Raw genomic sequence first — 25,284 nt, forward strand, 5'->3', positions numbered from 1 at the left:
AGGATGTTAACCTGTAATTACTGCACAATCTTAACGAGAAGGCGCGTTAATAATCTCTCTCTGTGGTTAGAGCATTTCGCAATGCCTCCTGTTTGTTTTTTTACCTCTGGCCCTGACATTGGTGTATAAATGCCTCGCCGCTAAGATGGCACCTACTGTTAATAGCATCGTGTCCTCATTCGTGTGTTTTATTTGGCCAGGAAAACAGACCATCAGACTTGCCCACTAGCATGTTTTTGTTGCAGCTGCTTTGTTTTCCTTAGAGGTCTGTCTGTATGTTACTGATCTGGCAGAAAGTGCCTTCAAGGTGATATAATTGCTGACTGTGGGGCACTAACAACCTTTGCTGCTGTACCCTGACATTTCGGTTGAGCACCATATGTGATCAGTATTTATCTGACGACTAGTGAAGCTGTAGTTTCAGTGTCCATTTTTTCCTGACCCCTTCAGCCCTTTAAAAATGTACCATTGTGAATTTCACTTGGCCATTGTCAGAATAAAAGAAGGTGACATTCACTGTAACCTGTAACAGTGAAGTTAGTGAAATGTGTGACGTGTTTTAGGCTGTCTTCACATTGTCCTGTGGTTTCCGCATTTTGATGACATGATACAAAAGTTTTCATGGGTCCCCATGAATGCTATTGCTTTTCTGGTCTCAAAGTCAAAGGCCAGGGTCATCAAGGCATCGGCATGAAGCTTTATTGAAATATTGTCCTCATGGCACCCCAGAACCCTATAGAACCCCATCGGTTCCTTTTCTTTGTTTTCCATATGAGGAGCTATCCACCCATAAGTCAAATATCGCTTCATATTGAATATACTGTCAGGTAAGACATTGTGATTCATGTTGTTTCTAATCATCGTCCTGGTCATCTTGAATGTGCTTCCTTTTTTTAGGTAAGCACAGGGTTGCCTGAAGTAGTTGGGTATATTTTAGCACTACAATGGAAGTAGCGTTCAGCAAACAGAATCAATGAATCCCTCAGAACATCCCCTCTAACTATTTTTTTTATTTCTATGCTATTTGAATATGAAGACTTCTATATATTTGTCTGCAGCTGGTACACAGTACAGTACTTCAGTGGTGCTGTATGTTTCCATTGTAGAAAACTGTCTGTGCCTCATTACCTTCATAACAGAACAGCTGCACGCTATCTCTCTCTCTCTCTCTCTCTCCCCTCTCCCTCTCTCTGTCTCTCTGTCTGCATACAAGTGATAGACCTTATGAATTAAATGCATTTGATGAATTCAAGCCAAGATTGCTGAATAGTCATGGGCTCGTGTTACTGATCAATGAAGCCTCAGGGTAGGGTTGGACATCACAGCATGGATGATGTTCATTCTAGTATTTTTTTAAGTTAACTTTTATTATTTATTAAGGAAATAACATACCAATCATTCCATCAAACTTCTTAGATTCAGAGATTCCTATTTGGCCATGGTGATCCAATATAGCTAATTTTAGCTAATTTCTCATTTCTGCTTAGCTAATTTTGTTATGCAGGAACACAGTGTACTGGCTATCTTTCCATATTTCTAATTTTTGTTGTGGCAAAAGCTTGGGGACAATACAAAAATATGCTGATGTTAGAAATTCACAATGCAGGATGTTTTATTTGTATGCCATTTAATATGAGTGACGGAGGTGGTAGATAGGTGCACACAATTCCGTGAACAGGTAATGAACTTCAACCAGGCACCTTAACTCCAACAGAGCTTTGCTTTCACAGTCCAAAGATTTTAATTATTTATACCATGTTTCATCCAAATTCAAATCCAAAGACTATTTTTCTGCCGGGAGCTATTATTTGTAATTTGTGTCTTTAGCATTTTTTTCCTCCAACACTACCAAAAGAAAAACAGCAAAGGATAGCTTGCAATTCATTAAGGAGTATTCTATGTTTGTGCCTTTCCGCTCTGCATTAAGTCTGATCGACAGTATGTCAGTTTTGTATTGTTTCATTCATGGTGCAAAGAGTCTCTAATTTGACTGCAGTGCTCTGTTTAATTTTTATGAGTGCATGGATACAAAGCCCACTATTTTTCTTGTAAAGTATTTATTTCATGTAGTGTGCTGAAAGTGTACTAGATCCTACTTTTTAATGCAATTTACCATAAATTCTAAATTGATACCGTTGGTCCAAGTGAGCTTGTTTTTGCAGATATAACTATTTACATTTTACATTACATTATACATCTTCTGTACAGTAACTTTTTTCTTTCTATGGGATAGTCCTCGTCATTTATTAATGCCACTGAAAGGGCAAATATTATAGTGTCCCTGGATTTATGCAGGTTTTGACAGATTAAAAATGTTAATGTATTGGTTCCTGGGTGGTGTATACCAGGAGTGGGGGGCCACTTACATCCCTAACTATGTAACTGGATAAATCTTAGGCTCTATGAACATGCATCTGACATACTTTTACCAGATTTTCACCATTTCAACGAAACACTCAGCTGCTTAATGTGATCTAGAGTCCAACAGCATGGTGTAAGCACAGTTTCCCCACCTATTCACTCATTGCAGTTGTGCAGGTGCCTTTACCAGCTACACTGGTCATCTAGTCCTAGTGGGTTTTCAGTTCAATGTAATATTTATCTTCTGAACATCAGACGCAGTATCCTTTTGTGAATTTTATTTTATTTTAATTCTCTGTGGAATCTGCACACTGGACCCCTCTGTTGAGGTGGTACCAGAGTTTTCAGACATTACGCTGTTTGCTAGTGTTTGATATTAATTGCTGCTTTAAAGTCTATCTACTTTGCATGCATTTGCAGTTTCTAATACATACTGAAATTTTCTAAAGAATTTCAGATTAACCTAAAAATCCTTTTAGATACATGCCAATTCAGTGATGATTAATTCAAATTATTGTAAATTGTTTTTGAGAACAAGACTTTTGAGACTTGCTATTCATAAAATATAATTTCAGTACATAGTCTAAAACTGAAATTAACCACAAATTAAAAATATGGATTAGAGTGGTTTGTTTAGTAATTATGTGTTTTTGTACTTGTCTAAGGTGCACTTATTTCAGTGCAGGTACTTGTAGGCGCTTATCAAATTCACTAAATCTCCTATTGTTTTATCAGAAGATTCCCCTTTGTGTTTCAGTTCCTCAAATTGCAGTGGCTCAGAAGTGCTATTTGAAAACCCATTGAGAGCCCAGTAGTTTGAACACATCAGAATGAATGAAAATATATTTTAATAGTTAGACAAACAAGAAAAGATTTACTTTTCTTTAATAAAAGAGAAAAGGCGATATCTGAATTTATGCCCCTAAAGGTGACTACCAACAGGTTCTCAGGCTTTAATAAACCTGCGGATATGAGTTGTAATGTAGATTGGAAGTATTATAATCTGGTGTGTGTGTGTGTGTGTGTGTGTGTGTGTCTGTGTGTGTGCTCCCTTTCATTTTCTTCTGCTGTGTTTCTGTTGCCATGGCATCTCCAGTAGAAATAGGCAGAGATCAGAGTTGAGTTACTCTAATTAGGAGTGATTCGTTAGATTGCACTGTGAAAGCTCAGGAGGCTTCCGACTGCATTCGAGAGGTATGGGAAGTCTGGATCCCTGGAGGCTGAGGGCATGCCTACACCTCACTGTTGGAGCTGCCCTTTTCCACCCCCCCTGGAGTCCTACAGCAGATGCTGCACAGATGTTATGCAACCGCTCTCAGAAATCTGCTGGGGGTGTAGAGCAGAGGGAGCTTGGATGTAGAAGTTTTTTTTTAATCTTGTGTAACACCAGCCATCATTTTCAGCTCTGTATCCTCTACTGAATCTTTATGAAGACATTAGATATGTGAAATGGGAATGCTATGCTTTAAATGAGGTTTGCTTCAACAGTAGTTGCATTATTTTAGACAACTGGCATGTGGGTTTCTTGTATTTAATGTCTATACAACTGAATTTTCTAACTCCATCTAGTTTGTTACAGGGCTGTAACAAAGACACTGTGTGCCCCAAAATAGGGAAAATGTCCTCCTCTTATAGTTTCACAGAGCTCTTAAAATATTTCCTGTCAGGAAATATTTGAACTTTTTGGAACAATGATATTTATTTTATGGGGCTCAATTAGTTGGACCCAACAGACATTGTAACATTAGTACGGGCTGAGTCATTAGCCAACAACAACCATGAAATAAAAGTGGCTGGAAGAATTAGCCTCTATTTGCAAGTAGGACAGGGGAGGTTAAATTGATGAGGTGCCCTTGGGTTAATGTTGTTTTTCACAGATTTACAGGTCATTGTTATCAGTGATAAATGGTTTTGGTCTCTGGCCCTTTCTCTCCTGTAGTACATTTTATGTCTTGAAGTGTGGGGACAAAATCACTGGGTATCATCAGAGGAGTTCACACACTTCAGCTGCTGTGCGTTCTGTGCACATCTGGTAATTTACGAGATGAGGTGTGAGAGCGTGGTACCATGGAAAATTACAAATGAGATGAAAAGAACAGCAGATATATATTTTTATTCTGTGCTGTATTTGAAATATGTTTGGAGCTCTGCATGGATTATCTGTGTGTGTGTGTGTGTGTGTGTGTGTGTGTGTGTGTGTGTAGCTCAGTGTCAATGTATGTGTACGTGGATTGAGGTTGGTGGAGCACATTATGTAGCTCTTTGAGGAGCTGTGTGTGGAGTTGAGTTTTGTGTTGGGACTGTTTGTTTGAGTGGTTATTTGTCCGTTTGCAAGGGTTTAAATATTTCACACAAGCCTCGGTCAACCTCTAAGTATATGATATTTTGTATAATTTACTGTGCTATTGTCAAGGGTGGGCAAATACATTTTCTTTAAAGGATAGTCCAAATGTGAGATTATATAGCATAACTTTCTTTCCCTACAATGTTCATTCATTTTCAGTCAGAAAACGGTCAATTCAGTTGTTTCCTACTGTACATTTTCTGGCATTCGATCCTCTGTGGTTTTATGCACATTCAGTAACAGGGTGCAGTGGAAAGTGTTGTGGATGTCTGATAGGCAGAAAGCATCCTAAAGTAACAGCAGCAGAATGTGTTTAAATTATGTCTGGAGACAAGTGGATATGGAGAGAGATTCAGAGAATGACTGAAGAGGCACTTTACCTCAGACAGGCCATGCAAGATGGAGTGGGGAAGGGAATGAAGAGGAATTGTGCATCATGGAATCCAATGCATCTCTCTCTCTCTCTCTCTCTTTCTCTCTCTCTCTCTCTCTCTCTCTCTCTCTCTCTCCCTTCCTTATTCTCTCTCTTTTCCTCTTGGTCTTTCTCTTTCCCCGCTTTCTTTTTCTCTACCATCCATTCAATTTACTTTATACCTGTCATACTCTCTCTCTCTCTTTCTGTTCCTGCTTTCCCCCTTCTCTCGCTCCATTTCAGTATGAGTTAGTGGTCTGAGAGCGGGGACCTCTGACAGCTGTTAAATAGCAGACTAATAAAGAGTGCTCGCAGCGACAGCTCGGCACAGATGGAGGACAGTGTGTCCGTTCTGCTGACAGAGAAGGAGAGGGAGAGAAGTGAAAGACTGTCGCCAAGAGCCAAAGTGGTATGACACAATACTGTACAAATTAGCCAATGACGAATAAGGTGAGGAAGGCATAGATATTGACATTATGAAGGAAAGTTTGAACCAGAAAAGGAGAGTGGGAGATAAGCCTGACATAAAGAGTTGTACTGCAGAAACACTTTTCAGAAGGAAAACAGACGAGATATACCATTGCAGAGCATTGCTCCAGTCTATAGGACAACAAGTGGCTACAAAATTATTCAAACTGCATAAATCTCGTAATGGTAAAAGTCCTTCAAAATGTCATTTTTGTGTCATTTTTACTGTTTTGTTTCAGGTTGAATAAATTAGAATTCAACTAGAATGTTTAACTTGAAAATGCATTGAATGGGTTCTTCAGTTACTTCAGTTTTCAGAACCCAACGCTTCAAGGTATTCAGCGAGGGTATAAAACAGTGAAAGAATGAAGCAAATCTGCTGTGAAAAAATATAGCTGTGCAGAAAAAGAAAATGATTTTAAATCAGGCAGTCAACTTAGCCTCTGCTGGAGTTATGCTTTCCTGGCTCAGAACCGTGGTGTTCTGGATTAGTGCCATAACAGAGCTGACTCTTAGAATTTACTGCTAATCCCCACCCTTACATTTTCTCCTCCTATGCCTCCTCATCCTCTTCCTCTGACATAAAGTGCTTGTGTCTCACTGCGGCATCATAAGCCAACAAGTGCAGTGATGTCATTCATGCTGGCACCTCAGTCTGCTGGCTAGGCACCTTCATGCCGTCTATGCAGCAACGGATGTTTTATCTGCAGGGTAGCCTCACTTGCTGAGTTTGATCTTTTTTTAAAAAGGTATTTCTCCTTGAAAACTTTAGCTGTGGAGACATATTTTACTCTCAGCTCTTAGTGGAGCATGATAAGTATTACAGTCTCTTGGGAATGGCTAGAAAGGGTCAAATTTTTAAGTACAATCAACAGACCAAAAATAGTTTGGTCGCGGGGAAAGAAAGTGCATACTCCATTTTAGAGACAGTGTCTCTGATTCCTTTGAGTGCTGGGGAAATGTGTTCTTTTTCTGTAGATCAGTGGAGCGCGTCTGCAGGGACTGAAAAGAATTTCTCCCATGCTCCTCTGTGTCCGAGGAAAAAAAGACTTCTGGGTTGTAATGATATTCAAACTGTTCTCATTTTTTCATGCGACGTTAAAAAAAAAGAATGTGACAAAAATCAACGTGATCCAAGGAAATAAAGTGAATTCTCTTCCACTGTTCTGTGATTGTGATCTCAGAATCCTCAAGGTTTCTTTTTTTCCAGTTCATTTTTCATATTCTTGAGACTGTAGTTTAACCCCCTGGTTTTTGTCTTAGATGGGAAGGTTTACGCCCTGGGAGGGATGGGTGCGGACACGACCCCCCAGGCGTTGGTGCGGGTGTATGAGCCAGCCAAAGACCAATGGCAGCCTCTTCCCTCGATGCCCACTCCACGCTATGGCGCCGCCTCCTTCCTGCGTGGGAACAAGATATATGTGCTGGGTAGGTCCTTCACTGCCCATAACCAACTTCCAGTCAGAGCACAACAAAACCATTCTATGCATTTCATCCAAAACGCAGTCAGTATTGTAGCAAGCACTCTGCATAGGAGTATTGTTCAGCTAAGTATTCTCATGAAGGTCGGTGCTTACAGTATGAATATGCTTCCTAGTAGTGAGGCAGTCATTTAACTGGTCCACATTCATTTCACTGGGAGAAAGGGCAGAATGCTTGTAACCAACACTCTTTTTTTATTCATTTGCTGTTTTTATTACACCCTGATGAAGAGGTTGAAACCGGTTGTTTTTTTTAAACTTAATATCAGCAGATTTGCCGCTAAAATAAAGGCTTTTAAAATATTTCCTTTCGCGCAAGTGTGCCGGAGGTTTCTAGTTAGTCGAATTCTTTATATCTTTTCGGCTATTCCTCCTGTGACTCTGTAAGTACCCTACCTTCAAGAGCTCCTTGGTTCGCGCTACCTGGAGTTTATCTACTTAAAATATTCTGTGGCAGCACTCTACATTTCTTCCTATTGAGTCTACTGTTTTTATTTCTTCCCTTAATTTAGAACACCAGTCATATTTGTTGCATCTCATTACTGAGACATTTTCAGTTGATTTTTGAGTGCACTGACTGGCGCGTATGTCTTCCAAGAGGCACTCAGCCAGCCGCCACTTTTCACTCTGCGGCCCAGCAGCTGCACCAGTCTTTGCACCAGAGGACTTCCCTCTGTGTGCAGCTGGTGGGGGCTAAATGCAGGCATACGGTCAACCACAGGAGTTTCTCTGGAATAGGCTGGGAATGCCCTGACACCTGAAATCCTCCCTGCTATGGCCAATGGCTAATAGTGCCAAACTTTAACCCCCACAATTGATCCTCTCACAGGTCAATTCAATTCACCATCACAAATCCTGCCATTGGTCAGGATTTGATTTCTGGCCATTGGGTACAAATTGGCAATATCTTAGAATAAAAGTAGGCCCTGAGGCTTCAGCAATGCCGAATGGAGAGTGCATTCTTTTATCAGTTTGTGATAAAACATGTACCAAAGTACATTTTACACAAAGTGGCAATGGCCCCTCCAAGCAGAATGTGGCGTGTGGCACAGGCAGGATGTGCCTGTCACCCATTATGGTCACCATCGCCCCCTGCAGGCCCATCTTGCCTAGCGGGCAGGGGCAGCAGCGCCGTCAGTGCCAGTTGGCTGTATGTATCATGTCGCTGGGACGTCCACCACTCCCGGCGCTCTCCTATGTTTACATGCCAGAACACCCTGTCTGACACTGGCCCCTGGGCGCGGTGTCTGTGAGAAAACTGCTCAGGTCAATGAGGGCAATGCCCTCACCCACCTATTGTGTGGTTCACCATTCTTCCAGCCTGCTCCGTCCCACAGATGATGGGTCACTGGCTCTTACAATCTGCATACCATCTGCCACATGGCAGAACAGCCCTACTGTAAGCGCTGAGCTTGTTCTGCTCGTAATGTGAGAAAAAGCAAGGTTGAAATATTCTGAAATTAAAAGATATTATAAGCAGGGTTAAATTGCACACACATGACAGGAGACTGAACACATTATGGTATCAGCCCTGAGGTCTGTTTTAAATGAGCTGGATAATAGCAATGCTAGAATTATGGATGAAACACTGACAGCACAACCATCATCTCACTGTCCATTTCCCCATCGGCTGTAATGTGAATTCCTAGTTTCCTGTTCCTCACTTAAGCGTTAGATTGGGGGAAAAGGTAGTGATATTTTTAAACAATGAAAGAAATTTAACCTCATTGCCGGAAATTACATGCTGGATTGCAGGCAGAAATATCACCTCCTGTGCCCTGTGCTCGGCTAATGCCAGGGAATTGCATTAAGCAGCAGAATGAGGGATGGTGCTGATAATGATCATTTGTTTTATGGAGATAAATGTGCATTGCAGCTGCCGGTTTGTTGGCCAGGGGGCTGTGAGTCACCGCCCTGGATAGAAATGGGCCCAATTGCCCTTAACATGGGCAGCTGCATCCCCACTGGAGCCACAGCACTGGACACCGGGAGGTTATACGGCCCTCTTCTTGCTACTGTAGGTTTACTGGGAAGTTTTGATGGGAAGTTCAGCCAGAATGCTAATTTCTGTGTAGCGCTTTGCTGAGCCGATAGGTCTGCAGCATTTTTCCAATGACACATATGATTGGTGATATTTTAATCAACCAAAATGTGTTTCTCTTAGTCAGCCAAATGTTATGCATGCATATTGTCAGGCAGCCCGACGTTGCGGGAGAGTCTGGAGTTGTGCCACGAGACTGCACTGCAGTAGCAGAGATAAAGATGTTTTCCCTTCTGCGGCAGCTCATCTTCAAAGCAGGAGCGGTTTGGATCGTGCAGACTGTGAGGTGGTTCAGTCAGGTCTCTGAACACTGCGATAGAGCAGCGCTGCCTCTCGATGGGGCGGTGCATCCGACGGCGATGTGGGCCCCACTCACTGCTGTCTCAGACGAGGAATTCAGTCGTCGATTTGCAGATTTAGCATCTTTCCCCTCTTACTCTTTTTTCTCCTGAATCTGATGGAGAATAGATGCCAGAGTTGGCAGTGGATCAGAAGCACAGAGAGCCTGATCCCTCTTTACATCCCCCTTTGGCAGAATGAAGCGTATTTGACATACCAGTGACATTTTTCACACTGCCCAACTCTGTCCAGGCAGCGTCACCGGCAGCCTTTCAACACCCTTTTTTTTTGGAAAAAAAAAAAAACCAAACAGGTGAGGGGGTGGGCATCAGCCAGGCATTTTTATCTCTGTGGCTTCAAGCTCGCAGCTATGGAAACACAAACACGGGGGCGATGTGTTTTGTCTGCTTTGAAATGCCCATTAAAGTGCGTGCTGAAAGATGGCTGCCACCCATCATGCGGGGTTCGCGCTCAGTCTCTGCCTGACCTTCACTCGCTAATGACCACTGGCTGAATGACGCCGTGTGACCAGCACAATGTGTTCTGTGGCCCTCTCCTGTGTGTGCACCTGTGGCTCGAGCCAGACTGTGTGGTGACGAAGGCAGTCGCTGACAGGGAGCTGGGGGCAAAGGGCCTGGATAACCAGAAGGGAGAAGCCACTCCGCATGTCAGGCAGAATCAGACACATGTCACAGGAGAAAATAACCAGAGTGAGGGCGGCTCTGGCCCTGATACTCCGTCAGCAGCAACGATGACGTCAGGGCGAGGAGAAGGAGGAATAGAGAAATACTCTCAACTCCCACATACATTAGAAACATGGTAAATGGTAAAAAGAGATGGTAGCTAATTTAATTTACTTTAAGTAATGGTGGATGTCTTATGAATATGCTATGGTCTCTAATGGTGCAGTGGGAGAGGAAATATTTGGGGAGGCCCCGTGACTGTTTCTGCTTGCTTCGTTGGGATAAACCCCAGAAAAAAAAGAGAACCTCTTTCCGTTCATAAGGAGATCCAGCTCTTTGTATCCTCTTCTCCTATCAGTTTCTCTCATGTTTGTGCCAAGCATCTGTTTAAAAATACACACCACGTAAATACTGTCATTTGTATTCATGAGGAAATGACAATGCCCATTGTGCAGGCTCATTTTTGGAACCGTCGTCATGATGTGTGTTGTGCTGCCGTCGCATTTATCTGCCCCTTTTCGGTTTCTCAGACTGCAATCCCCTTCTGTTGTCAGAGTACGTCCCCGCTGCCCTGCCTCTGTGTGCCTTTCATTACTCTATTCCTTTGACCGTCGGCCCCTCGTCTTTCGCAGGTGGACGCCAGGGCAAGCTGCCCGTCACCGCGTTCGAGGCCTTTGACCTGGAAGTGAAGAGCTGGACGCGCTTCCCCTGCATCCCCAGCCGACGGGCCTTCGCCAGCTGTGCTCTGAGCGAGCGCTACTTCTACAGCCTGGGGGGCCTGCAGCAGCCGGGCCCCCACAACTTCTACTCGCGCCCGCACTTCGTCAGCACCATGGAGGAGTACGACACCGAGCTGGGTGAGTCACGGAAGGCACGCTCCTTTCACATAGAATGAGAAGCAGCGGTTTTAAAGTGAAGTATAGTATCTGTACTGTGCAGTTTGTAAGTGATGCAATTTTTGTTATTTTGGCTGTGGACTCCGGCACGTTGGATTTGTAATGAAGTAATGAATATGGCGGTTCATTTCCTACATGTGTCACCCGATGTGAATGTAAATACCTGCGAATGAAAGCCAATAGTCAGAACCTTGTATTGAGTGCTTCATTTTAAATCCAAGGTGCTGGAGTACAGAGACAAAGCAATATTGTCCAAATATTTCTGGACTGCTCTATTTATGCTTGAACTTTTTTATTTTCTGCTCCGTAGGTAAGTAATAGCTGTTCACATTCAGTCAACTAAGCGTTCAGTTAACTCATTTTTAAGCCAAGACATTTTCCTGCCAAACACACTTACAGAGAGCTCCTTAATGTCTGGGACTAAGACATATTTTTTCTTGATCTGGCTCCACAAATTCTGTATTCTGTACTCCACAATTTTAGATTTGTAATCAAACTATTCACGTGTGGTTAAAGTGCACAAACTATTCACATGTGTTTAGCTTTTATTTAAGGGTATTTTATACATTTTAGTTTCACCATGTAGAAATTACAGAACTTTTTATAAATAGTCTACCCCCACCCCCCCACCCCCCACCACCATTTCAGGGCATCACAATGTTTGGGGCAAATTGCAATATATGTATTTCTGATTAGTCGGGTGTGTTCAATTGCTTCCTTAGTGCAGGTATAAAACTTTCAGTATCTAGTTTTAATTCTAGCCTTTTGATTGCCTTGAGGACTGGAGTTGTGCCAATGAAAGTTAGGGAAGCCATTAAGAGGCTGAGAAATAAGAATCAGAAACAGTCAGAGACATGGGCCAAACCTTAGGCTTACCAAAATCAACGGTTTGGAACATCATTAAGAGAAAAGGGAGCCTGGTAAGCCATTATGTCTCAATGTTTATGTTTTATTAGCATTTTTCTGATGCCATGAGAATTTAGAAATTCCAATCATGTCATGACAACTGTCATGTAAAAAAGCTAAAGATTGGTCTGGTAACATTTCTTTTTTCTGTGTGAGTGGGTACTTTTTGAGACTGCTCCTCTGACAGCAAGTGTTAATAAAGAACAGGTGAAGAGACATGAACATGTTTTCAGAGAGCTGGAAATATAATTAATGGGACCAAACCTCTGTTCATTGCTTCTATGACCTGATTTATTAACAGCTCAAATGAACCATACCATATCCCAGCAGATCAAATTTGTAAATTAGAATCATATGGATTGAGCCGCGCTCAATCACACCTTCCCCTTTGTCCATGCCCTCTTAATGACAGATCACTTTTCTCTGCATCCCAACATTTACATTTCACTCTCTCCTCCTCCAACCTGTATCCAAATGATGATTGAGGAGTTTGTATAGCCGTAGGCGCTACACAGTCCCTGCTAAGTTCCTGCCTGCCCCTGCATTGGTTTTCAGCTCAACCTGTAAATTCATTACAGTATCTCTATCCAAATGAGGTACAGTGATAGCAGTTTCACTTGATAATTACATACGCCTGCAGTCGTACCACCCTAAACTGTATCTTAATCCTGCCTAATAATGTAATAATGATTAAAGCTGGGTAGGGATGTGCTTGGTTTATACTTGGATGGTAGTCCTCGAAAACAAAGTTACTGCTGGATGTAGTATTGTTAAGGGGCAGTCCTACCTCTGGATCAAGTGAAAAACCAACTCCCCAGTGCAGTGATGGGGAAAATGTGCTGTAGGCGGTGCTGTCTGCTGCAGGAGAGGTGAAACTGAGGTCCTGTAGTCTCACTTCTGATGTGCATACGTGGAATGTTGGAGCCAGTTTACTCCCAGTTTTTATCGTTCATCGATATTAACAATGCCTTTTTGCTTCCGGTTGATGTAGTAGGATTTTGATCGAAACAGACCTTTCAATTCTCTATTGTATCTATTAAATCTGAAGTAGGATGAAAAATGATTTTTCTTTGTGTTTCATTTGTTTTGTTCTGACAGGGTTCATATAGAGACCTGAGCTTTCTTCGACACGTTTTCAATATGAGGGAAGTGTTTTCACTGCATCCAGTTGAGTTCCCTTATCAGAAAACTGGAAAGGGTATTTGGGCCAGGAGATAAGGCTTCTCATTCCCATCTTATTTCTTTTCACATATACGTCATATCCTGATTCAGAAAGGCTGGCCAAAAGTTCAAGCCACTGCTGACTGTGATTATGGGAGAGATTGCCTGGTAGCACAAGCCATGATTATATTTAATCTCTGTAATGTCCAGAGACATTTTTAGGCATGACTTGACTTGCATGAAAATCCAGAGAGGGTGTATTAAAGAAAAGATAAAGTATTACATTTCCATAATGACAAGCTCTGTGGATTCAGTTGCTTTAACACATTCATGCAGCATTTCTGTGAAGTGCAAGAATTCATTTTAATAAAAATAAGTAAATTGGATGTTTTTGCCTGCGGTAGAGGAAGCTAATACTCTCAAGCTGTGACTAGTTCAGGAGAAGGAGGTGTTGTAACCTGCTTAAATTTATGTTCTCAAATAATTGAATCAAGGCGTGCTACATTTAAATTTCCATTATAAAAACAATCCTGGCTGTGGCATGAGTTAATGGAACCTATTGTGCTGCCCTCATTGGTTGTAATTCCATTATCATCTCACCTATTGCTCCAAAAAAAACCTGGCAATAATTTAGCTCTGTGTAATAATGAGCCCTTGGTTTACAGGGCACCTCATCAATTATAGATTACGCTTATCATCTCATTTCCAGTACCTGTTCTGAAAGATATGCTGCACACAGTCTCAGGATGCTGTGTGCATCTGTAAGTTGCTTCATAGTATGTGTGTGTGTGAGAGAGTGAGTGAGTGATTGTGGGTATTGTGTGAGAGAGAGTGAGTGAGTGATTGTGGGTATTGTGTGAGAGAGAGTGAGTGAGTGATTGTGGGTATTGTGTGAGAGAGAGTGAGTGAGTGATTGTGGGTATTGTGGGAGAGAGAGTGAGATTCCCAGTGTGCAGATAGGTGTGTGGCCTGGGAGAACCAGACGTCTGTCACATTTTGCCTTTTGCGGTGGTTCAGATGGGACTTACTGACTGTGCTAACATGCAGTCTGAAATCTCTGCGTCTAGCAATTCTGACTTTCTACTCAGCCGCAGGCATACACATGTGCTGTATGCAGACCCAGGCTCACACACACACACACACACACACACCCCACATTTACACTTGTTCTTTGTCTTCCTTGCCTACTACTACACACTATTACCAATAATAACAATTTAATATAAAAAAGGGAGTTTAAATTGTTTCCTTTCTCTCTAATAACACTAATAACATCTTTTAAACTGATGTTATTAGTCATTGGTCAGGTAACACTCAGAAATGCCCTTGCCCTTAAGTGGAGGCTCTTCAGAAGGCTCAATATTTTGTGGGGAAAACACATTATCTCTCCGAATCCACACTTCTCCCATGCCAAAGTCATGATAAATCAGCTGTGACTGGGAGCTTGCGCAGTGGGATCTGAAATGAGCGCCTGTATTGGGTATAAATCTTTCTGCCTATTCCCACTCTGCTGCACCACCGCCCACACGCATTTACGCACATAGTTAGACTCCAATAACTTTGATTGATAATGATGTTGTTTTTATCTGAGCTACATGAAGGCTGCTCTGGGATTTTATTTTTATATATATACTTCGTCGGTTCTAATAAAACAAACAGGGGTCGTTTGAGAATTGCCACGCTCCGATGCTCAGCAGTCAGAAGCAGCATTCGCCCGACTCCAGTGAAACCTTTACGTTTCTCTGATGCTTTTTCTTAGTGCTGGGAGTTGACAGGGACTGACTTGTCTGTCATTTTCAAACTTGTTCACGTATTTATTTATTTTTTCAGAAAATGTGCTTTTGCTGTTTTTTTTTATTTATTAGGTTGCCAATGGCTTTCTGTATAGCTAATGTTGCAGTTCGCCTTTAAGTATAATAATGAGGTACACTGGAAGTAGTAAAAATATATATTTTTGTTCTTTGTTCTTTCCTTTTTCTTTTTTGTGCCTCTCACTGCAATTGTCACTGCTGTGTAAAACAGGAGAAAAGGGAGCTGAATGCACGCGGTCCTTCCTTTGGCTGGAAAAAGTGACTATTTTACACCCTGAAAACCACACAATACTAAAGGACACAGCTTGCACATATCAGAGGAGAGCCATATCTCTTACTGACAACAGCTGGTAACCTGTGGCTGCTTGGTGCAATGTTCAGAGGAATTATTGTAGTGGTAAGATGAAGAAAGAATGGCTGACTTAATCCAACCCTACACTGGAAGAGATGAAGCCAATTGCCTCCTGTCACTGCAAACAGTAGGTTTTGCTGGCGGACGCACTCAGAGTGTATTTTTCTGTTTAATAAAACGATGGTTGAAATGAAGGGGCAGTGGTGTGCTGGAACTGAAGTTGTGCTGGTCTGGGGGTGGAAATGCAGAACAAGCTGGTCCCAGGGCAGCAGATGAAGGGGCTGGCATTTACAGAGGGTGCAGAACCTGCCCTGACCCTGCCGCAGTCCCCAAGGGCATGCCAGCCAGAACTGCCCCTTACAGGGAGGGGGAGAAGCTGTGATCCTTTCACCGAATCTTTAATACCACAGGCAGCTATCTACATATTTTCTTTCGCTCTCATTCCCTCTCTTTCACTTATATCCTTCCTCCCACTCTCTCTGCTGTTTCTCACCCTTTGTTACTGAGTAATTTTTTAATTTGTTAAATCAAATATATTGTAAAGCTTAGCCTGTTGAACCAGTACCCTTTGTTATATTGTATTCACGCAAGCTTCCCATGTTCCATTTGAGAGAGTAGTTCAGCAGTGTACAGTAATTGTAGTACATTTGTGTATTTCACATATAGGCAGTGTTGCTTAATTAAGCATTTGGTTCAAGTAATTTGGCATTCACATAAATATGTATGATGATGTTCCATTCATCCATCCTGGGTGATTCAAGCATGTGAATCAACTGCATGTGAGTGCAGGAAAGAGGAAGTGTTGTCTCTGTTTCCTGATTTGTATTCAAATGGAGTTCAGCACCAGTGGCCTAACCCTTTTCCATATTCCACCAGGAAATGCAGAGTTGGGGAGACAATTGAAACTAAATCTGGTATATATGATAAATGGACACGGCATTATGAGAAACAAAGGTGGGGATAAAGCACGTTAGCATATAAGCTTGTAAAGCAGATGTAAAAGGGTCTGAAAGCACACACACGTGCACTCAGTCGCTAAGAATCTAAACACAAATGAATGGCTTCAGCAAACTTGCTTTATTTCCCTGAAATACATTTCATTTTGTTGCGCTGTACTTGTTAAATGCAATATTCTCATACATGCTTTTGAAGTCCCTGTGAATGTGTCAAGAGTCTGAATAGAGATACCAGGCTTTCAGTAGGTCTCTGCTCTGGCTATTCTACAATGGGAAATGTTTGTGTAATGCTTGTCATTTTATTGAGAATGAAAAGGGTTTTCAGTGTCCTCAGAAAGCCTGATGTCGCCTCTCATCACAGGACCTCCATTTAGAGCTACATTTATTCAGTTCTTCATTCAGTCATACTGTACCTCCTTTATATTTCCCTTACTGCAGCTTCTGCGCCTTCCGCATCATTTCATTCCACAACAAAGCAACATGTCACTGCAGAGAACACATCGTGAATGAACCCATTGTGTTTTTCTCTATTGTGTATATCAAGATTTAATGGGTCTGCTTGTGGTCCGTTCTTACATTTCTGTGTCGTTTTACGCAGCTGCCAGAATCGGTTGAATCAAATTGTATTAATTGTACATTATATTACAAGGAGTAAATTATAGGGCATATTACTGGTATGACTGGTGATGGTTCCTGCTGCTTGAAGCAGTGCAGTTAATATTGTAATTGCATTGTAGTCACAATGTGCATATTAAGTCATTGCAAAGTACTTGCAATATAGTTCACTGTTTGTGATATACAACTGGATCTACAGCACACAAGTTTTGGAGTTAAATTCAGTCAGTAACTTGTAACTGTGAAAATTACCATATGTACAGTAATTTACAGTGTACAGTAATTACAAGTTTGGTGAAATTGAGCCATATGTCAGAGTAGCTGGGCGATCGCCTCCAGTTTCCCAGACTCCATGTGCATGTGCAGGTGTATGTGCTTGCAGGATAGTGTCTGTAGCTTTCAGGGTGGTGTCTGTAGGTTGCATTTTGAAGGTGTTTGCTGCTGTACCTCCCTGCTCATCTCACTGGCTCCTGCCATATCTCCAGACCTTGTGAGTTATACACTGTATAATTTCCCAGTCTCCCCTGGAAAGCTGCCAGCTGGGCAGAAACTGACAAGCATTATAAAGTGGTTAACTCTGAGCTTCAAATGATCATAGGATTTTTTTTCCAAACTGCGGGACAAAAATAGGATTTTGTTTAAATACACTTGCACATTGTGAAATATGATCATGATAAAACAGTGCACATCAATGTGAGCAAAGCATCCTGTTCTGCAACGGGCCTAGATCAATATATCAATCACTTTCATCATTTTTTGTGTTGAATGTTATTCCATTATTCAAAGTAGCCCTATCCTTCCTTCCCCCTGGTGGTGTGGATGCCAGTTCCTCTGGTTTTTGTGTAAAAGACAAATTGGGGGGGGGGGGGGGGTGGTTACTGAAAAATCTGTGGTGAAGTGGATAATTTACACTAAAGGGGGAAAAAACTCACACTTGAGACAACAATTACCACCTATAATGAGGTGTGACAATGCGACACAAACTAATCAGAATCACAGCACAGCTTCTAGGGGTCTCCTTAGACCAAAGTCATTTTCAATTTCTGTGGGTCTGTGGTGTAGGAGCTGTTAGGAGAATGCCAAGCAGAGTACTAGATCACGGCCTCTATTGCATATGGCATAGGAGCTCAACCCCTGTTCTGGAGGTCATGTATGTGTCTCTTTATGCCATTAACACGTTCAGTGATGGACAGGCAAGTTATATCGGTACAATAAAGTCAGTTCAATAAAGTGAACAAAGAAAGTGTCTGTCTGGAGCAAATGACTGTGATCACTATGGACCTCTAGAATCAGGGTTATATTGTTCTCAGGTGTTTGGGGTAAAGGCACGCTAATGCTGCTGCCCTGCTGCCAGAGCCCTTCTGGAGGTGTCAGTGGTGTTAGCAAGGAGTAATTATGCCTCCACTCAATCGTGGATCTGCTGGCATGACCTGCCATGCAGATCTATGTGCAGAAGGAGCACTGTGCACCTTACCACGCGTAGAATTTAATCCAAAGTAAAACCATATAAAAAAAAACTTGTCATGAATGAGTGGGGAAAGGAGCACATGTGCAGTTGTGTAAATTCACACCTTCCAAATCTAATACACTTCATCTCTATGTAACCCATACCTTTAAGCAAAAGGGGATTCGGTATTTACAAGTTGGTAAATTCAAGTCTGCTCTTTAATTTAATTGGGGCTAGAGCTCAGTCTATAGAGTTAGAATCCCACTGTCCGATGACAGCATTATGCTAACTTCAGATAAATAAATTATAAATGACCTGCATGATGGAGATGGGTTGTGTCTGGGACCCTACTGGTGCCCACTGCTCCAGCCATGCAGACTCATTGGTAAGCATTTATCAAACCAGCCCATTTCAATGCAGGGCCTGTACACTCACACCAGCAAAGAGAGAGATTTGACATTCTGCCTTCTCTGTGATCATTCTCACGCATAATCCCATACTGGCTCTATGGGGAAAGGGGAATGCGGACATGAGCAGCGTGGGGAAGTGAGGGGCCTTTCATGGTGTAATTCCTTTCCTGTCATCCATGTTTCTCTCTTTCATGACATGGTCCAAATATTGTCTAATTCATGCTCTATCTGTAACATCGGATCAATTCAATAAATTTTACACACAAAGTTGTAGTGAACAGGCTTTGGAATGATGGTAGTTTGTAATAGTTTAAATGTAATTAATTTTACTTGTAAGCAATTTCGCTTAGTAAATAATAGCTGTAGAACAGATGTGCCAACACTCCCCAAATTTCTTTCTCTTTTAGGACATAAATACATGTAACTACAACAGGCTGTTCATTCATAACATTTTATCGTTCATATTTTATAACATTTTATAACCTTGACATCCCAAGTTTACATCAATATAAATGGTTTCTCATTGTCAGAGTAGAGGAGGAGAGTATTAAATATCTCTCTATGATTTTATCTGATGTTCCCAAGAAATAGTACTTGCTTGCGCTCCCAAATACAAAATTGATTATTGACCTTAATACATTCTGCTTCACTGCTTTATAAATACTAATGTTATTACAGGCCTGTCAATAAATCCTGCATGTTTACCAAATGAACTGTATCTCTGCCTGTCAGTAATTGAAGACAGTGATTGTTTTGATAATGAGTCAGCCGATGAAGCCATTCTCTTAACTAAAGTGTGTGTGAGTGTAAAATGTTATTTATGATATGAAATCAGACTGCTTCACAGCCATCAGTGCCCTACACAGCAAAATTGCCAGTATGAAATTAACCCTGTTAGAGTACATTTAATATGATTTAGTACATTGCTTCATTTTGGACTCATAAAAGTCCTGCTGCCTAAATAGGAAATTCCTACTAGGACACTAGCTTTCAATGTATGACACATCCCACGGTCTGATATTGCACTCATTGATTATATCAGTGCATTACAGGCTGCATGATAGGGTGCGATGTAACCCAGGGAGGAAGGATTTCAGTCAGTTTCTGTCTCATCAATTTAGAGTAACTCCTCTGGTCAGATGAACTGTTTGTCTGTGCTGACTGCGCACACAGTGTACTAGTACATGGACTGTGGAACTTGGCTGGTGGACTGTGAAGTAAATGACACTCCTAAATTTGGTGGGTCTCCCAGATTTATGAAGGTTTATGATTTTGGGGCCTATGAATATGTTTGGGCATATGTTATTAAATTGGTTAATAAATTACACAGGAAAAATAAAACAAGAAACCATTTTTTTGCTTTATAAAAAGCTCAAGGAAATGCTCACTGGTTAGTCTCATTGTAAAAATGCAATGCAGATGAGGTTTATATTGCTCTGTTACCTCTGAAACTAAGCAAAGTATTTCAGGAAACACCAGAATTTTACAAACATTTTTAGGCATGAGGTTACGTTGGATGGTCAGCTTAAAACCCTGGTTGATGCTGATGCTGATACCCTTCTTATTTTGGAACCAAATCATGGTATTATGGTCACATACATGCTGCTTTACCTGCAGACGGGCAACTTGCCCATGCTTAATTTATTTTCATAACCTCCATATCCCTGTTCTGAAACACCTTTCTCCATCTGTTCCAGAAAGCTTAACTGATAAGAGGACCAGTCCCATTCTTCCTCTCACTAGCATGAGCTGGCTCAGACTGTGCCTGTGCAATGCCTTTGCTCCTGACAGCTAGTTTATTCTCAGCAGGGTGGCAGGGGGTCAGAGGGGCTTGAGTGGATTCTGCTGTGTCCAGCTGTAATGCTCAGACGGACACCATGAGAAAATCCTGACACTAGGTACCGCAGACACAGTGTCATGTACCGGCCTCAAACCTTTCTTATATTTCACCAGCCACGGAGGTCAGTATGAGCTCAGCTTTCATGGGGTTACAAGGCCATTATGTCAGTACTTGATGCTAGATTTTCATGGTCTGGTAATTACTAAAATCTGTTCTTGCTTTTCAAATGTCAAAGCAGTCATTTCAGTATCTAAGCAAGATTTACTAGAAGATCACAATGGGTCAAAATCGCTATTAGGAAGTGATTTGCTGGGATTGCATCACCCTGCAACTTTCTTTTTGAAACATTCTGTTTATGTAAATGTATACCGGGGATGAATTTGCTGAAACAGGTTTTTTTCTGAAAGCAGGCAGTAAGCAGGTAGTAATTTGCTGATATAGTGCTGACATAGCCTAGCTCATGTTATATAAAAGGTATGTTAATAAGGAGTTCTCTACCCCAAACATGGCAGCAGTCATCTTACAGGAAGCGATACAGGTTGCACGGCCTCACAATAATTACACTACTAGAGGATATAAAAAGGGAACTGGAGCCACACACCCAAAAATCAAATTCCCTGCCGGCTAAGGTGAAGTTGCTCTCAACCTTTCATTGCCTTGCCTCTGGATCTTTTAAATTAGCTTGCAGTTGCAGGAATTTTACAACTGATGTTTTGTACTGTGCTGTCCAAGGCAGGTTCCTTCCCAGTGATTTACACATTTTCTTCTACCTATTGCTTATAATTTATTTTTATTTATATTATGAAAATGATGCTTGTTTTACTGAAAAGATGCAGGACTTGACCAATTTGTTCAATTACTGTAAACCGCCACAACTTGCTCATTTTTCAGGGATTGTCCCACCTGTTTTTCTATAGGTGTTAATATTCTTTCCTTGGTTGGGCCTACACGTATGCCTTTTTCCCCGCATTATGTTGGCGGAAAGTTTTTTCTTTCTTTTGTTGTCTTTTGACACCTGGCATCATGCCATCTTTTCTTCACTAGTGTCTGTTTTGTTATGCTCAATTAATCTTGTTTTATGTCACTTTGAATCTCTCCTCTCAAATAACATTGTATTCCTGTGCTGCGAAACAGCATTGTGAAACTATACCTCATTGAATATTACCTCCATTTCCTGATCAGTAAATTTAAGTTTCCTCACTAATTGATCCTGGTTTGCAACTGCGAGCATTTCATTTCTTTGATTGCACACTTAGAAGTTTTAGTAAATTGGTTCTTAATGTGTTCACGAGTGACTGCAGCAGAGTGGTTTCTGTGCTGTGACTATTCCCAGGTTCCCTGTAAATCTGGCCGGAGGTTAGAATTAATTTTAGCACAATAGTGGCAAAAACATTGCAGAGGGATTAAAATAAAGGGTGCTGGAAAATCACTTCATTCCTTCACATTTCTTGGTTTCACCATTTTTCCTTTCATTTTCCTATTATTTTATTTCTCACTCTTATTTTGTTACAGCAGTTGGATTCTCTAATTGCTGAGGTTTCATTAAGAGTCAATTAAGTCTTCAAGCGCACAAATTAGCCTCATAAGTTTCCGTGCTCCTTCCTCAGAGCAAGTGGTTGGGTGCATTGTGGGATGTTGCGTGAGAGCAGCCATCTGGTGCGGATCGCTCATCTGCTCACTGTGATTCAGGGCACACCCAGAGCTGAGGACACCATTTTTTTAAATCACAGGCCAGGAGACATTGGCTTGCTATGATCGGCACCCAATGAACCTTTCTTCTCTGCAAGCTAGCGATGCGTTAAAAACTGGGTTTTTGCAGAAAGGGTTAATATGGCTGATTACATAACAGCCAGTCAGTGTAACACTCACATTTCTAGTAACGGTGAAACTCAGGAAGTCCGTGAAAGCACTTCCCTTTCTGTTATTTCAGTGGATTTGCCAGTGGGCACGTTTATTCAACATTGTGCTTTGTTGGCTTTTCTTCTTTACACCTGCCACACTACCCACAAAACACCGGCCAGAATCCTTCTGGAGCAGTTTGCATTATGTTGCCCTCCAGCTTTGTCATATTAATGTAGACAGTCAGCCAGTAGGGAAATCAGTGATATGTGCAACGCAGGGCTCCCCATTGCCCAAGGCTCAGTCGGTCAACATGCTTGAGCCTACTTTTAGGCTCCTGGCTTTCACATAGGTTTTAAGAAAGACCTGAACGCTGAATCCTAATATGCAGCCATCCTGCAGTAGCAGTACCGTCTCAGCCAGAAAGAAGCTCAAATTGATCTCAGCGGTACACTTTTTCGGCAGCTACTTTCGAATTTGTGTCTTTGACTGAGCAGCCGTAGAAATGGCTGAGTCCATCAGATCACTAGCTGACTGGCAGAGTGTGAAAATGATAACAGCAATATTGAGTGACCACCTGTAAAACATCAGTGATGTATGTACATTGTAGCAATATTCTTTTCTTTGCATTCCTCTATGCAGTGCTGCTTTGGAGAATAGAGTAGGTGTACAGCTGGACAAAGCCAATAGTTATAACAGAACACAATCAAAGGATTTTTATGAACGGGCACTGCATTTAGAATTGTCGTTAACTCATGAGTATAGAAACACATTAATTAAAAAAACAAAAAAAGTGAAACCCAATGAATTTCCCTTTTCTAGATGTACTACCTGCAATGGTTGCTCCATGCGATTTATGTGGGAAAATCTGGGATAGCGATTCTGTCACCCACGTCACCTGGTGATCATGACACAAACCAAAACATTCACTGGGTCTAATCCAGTATGGCAGCCAGCATGAATGACTAGGCTCTAAAATCAAAAGGTATAATTGCCTGGGGGCCCAGAAACTGCAGCTCTGGCACCGACTGCCTCGTGCCCAGCGTGCCAAAGTCTGCTTTTTTTTGCAGGCATAATAGAATCGAGCAGATAAGATTGTTTGCGACATTGTCCAACGCTGAAAGGAGTCCAGTCTTGTATAATCTCAGCTTCATGGTGTCCTTAGGCTGGGGTACTCACTGCTTTTCTATCCTCGAGAGAAAACTGCAGGCTTCACCAGGGCTCCTTTCTCATTCATTTCCATGGAGAGAAGATAGAGCCCTCAGCATCTGGCTTTTATGTAAATGTAAAAGCCTGCATGACATTTTTTTTTTCTTCTAACAAAGAGATGGGAAAAAAATATCTTAAAGACATGCAATCCCAGAATTTGTAAACGTATGCTGCTGTCAGGCACTGGAAGCCAGACAGCAAGTGAAGCCTGCGCTGGTTTATGGTGTATGATTTTCCTGGATCTCAATGCACACATACTGAACATCCATCTTCACTTCCCTGTTAAGGATCTTGCAGCATATGCACAATATCAAATAAGAGTGCTGCAGAAACACAGATCAGGAAGTAGTCACTCACCTTAAGCCAGCTGAATATATTCACTGAGTTTTTATTTTTTCTCATAATTGCCCTATCTCTATGTTGTAATATCCCTGCCACATTTACAGTTAAAACCACATTTTTATGGTGGATTGTTATTGCCATTGAAATCCACATGCCCCAAACAAATAATCTAATCTATTTAGCACAAACCTTAAGGAATGCAAGGATTAATATTTCAACCTTGGTGAAACTTTCATTTATTTATTTTTGCTAACATTTTATTAATTAATATAAATTGCATGCACCACCTGCTTTTGAATTGCACCATTTAATGAAACAGGGTTTTGATTGTAATTAAAAATGTGTACCTACATATTACATTAATGTTTATACATTTTTTATTGCATTGCTCGTGTTGAGGGCATTCCATACAGTACTGTGCAACAAGACTTCTTTATAAAATGCTTACTTAATGCTAACTAACATTTCTCATTTCATGAGCTAATAAAACCATTGCAATGTTTGCGCTTCAGAGCAGACAGAAATCCATTCTACTGTAATTATGAACAGAAAGATCGTTTATTAGCAGCTAGCCAGTGATTTCACTTTTTTTTTTAGCATGTATGGTTTTGCACTTTTATGAATTATTATTATTATTATTATTATTATTATAAAGAAATGACAGATACTTCCCCTGACCCCTGTTCCTCATGTCTCCCCGCAGGTGTGTGGATCAAGCCCACTCGCGCCTCTCGTATGAGGGAAAAGAGAGCGGACTTTGTGGCTGGCTGCCTTGGTGGAAGGGTCATTGCTGCAGGCGGCCTAGGTAAGCAGAGCAGCGTAAAGAATCTCCTAGCAACCAGGGCCTGCCCTTAACACAGAGTATTACTAGTGTCTAAAGCAACTGCTAAAGCCACTGACTTGACCACTTTCATTATTATTCTTTATTTTCCCAATTCCATTGTTCTCTATTTATTATTATTTGCTATTTCATTGTTATTCATTGTTCACACCGAAGTAAACCACGTTGTTGAAGAAAGTTGCCCTTTCCTTTCCAAGTTATATTTAGAATAAAATCAAGCATATATCTGGATTTTATACCATGCCATTAAAACCATAAATGTGAAACTCAGATGAATGTGTGTGCATTTCTTGAACAGTTCAACAATATTTCCTAAAGCATTATTATTCATACTTATATATATTTGATTTATTGTTCTCTATTCCTATTTCATACAGTAAACAGGGTGAAATATTAGTATTATAATTCCAGTTCTAGCTTTTTATTTGTATACATTTAAATCATTCAATGAGTTAGCCCGGTAGTTACACAGATGTTAGAAGAGATTTAGGGGTGGGAGAAGTTTTCTGCCGGTGAAATATTATTGAGGC

General features: G+C 41.3%; 1 protein-coding gene across 1 annotated transcript in view; it reads left to right on the forward strand.

The window, feature by feature from the left end:
• Nucleotides 1–25,284, forward strand: part of klhdc8b (kelch domain containing 8B) — a 65,642-nt gene that overhangs the window by 33,513 nt on the left and 6,845 nt on the right. The window contains exons 3-5 of the mRNA XM_035383072.1: nucleotides 6,849–7,013; nucleotides 10,762–10,986; nucleotides 24,617–24,718. Of these exons, the coding sequence (XP_035238963.1) occupies nucleotides 6,849–7,013; nucleotides 10,762–10,986; nucleotides 24,617–24,718 (492 nt within the window). The remainder of the gene's footprint in view (nucleotides 1–6,848; nucleotides 7,014–10,761; nucleotides 10,987–24,616; nucleotides 24,719–25,284) is intronic.

This window comes from Anguilla anguilla, chromosome 11, assembly GCF_013347855.1.
Source record: "Anguilla anguilla isolate fAngAng1 chromosome 11, fAngAng1.pri, whole genome shotgun sequence".
Classification (NCBI taxonomy): Eukaryota; Metazoa; Chordata; class Actinopteri; order Anguilliformes; family Anguillidae; genus Anguilla; species Anguilla anguilla.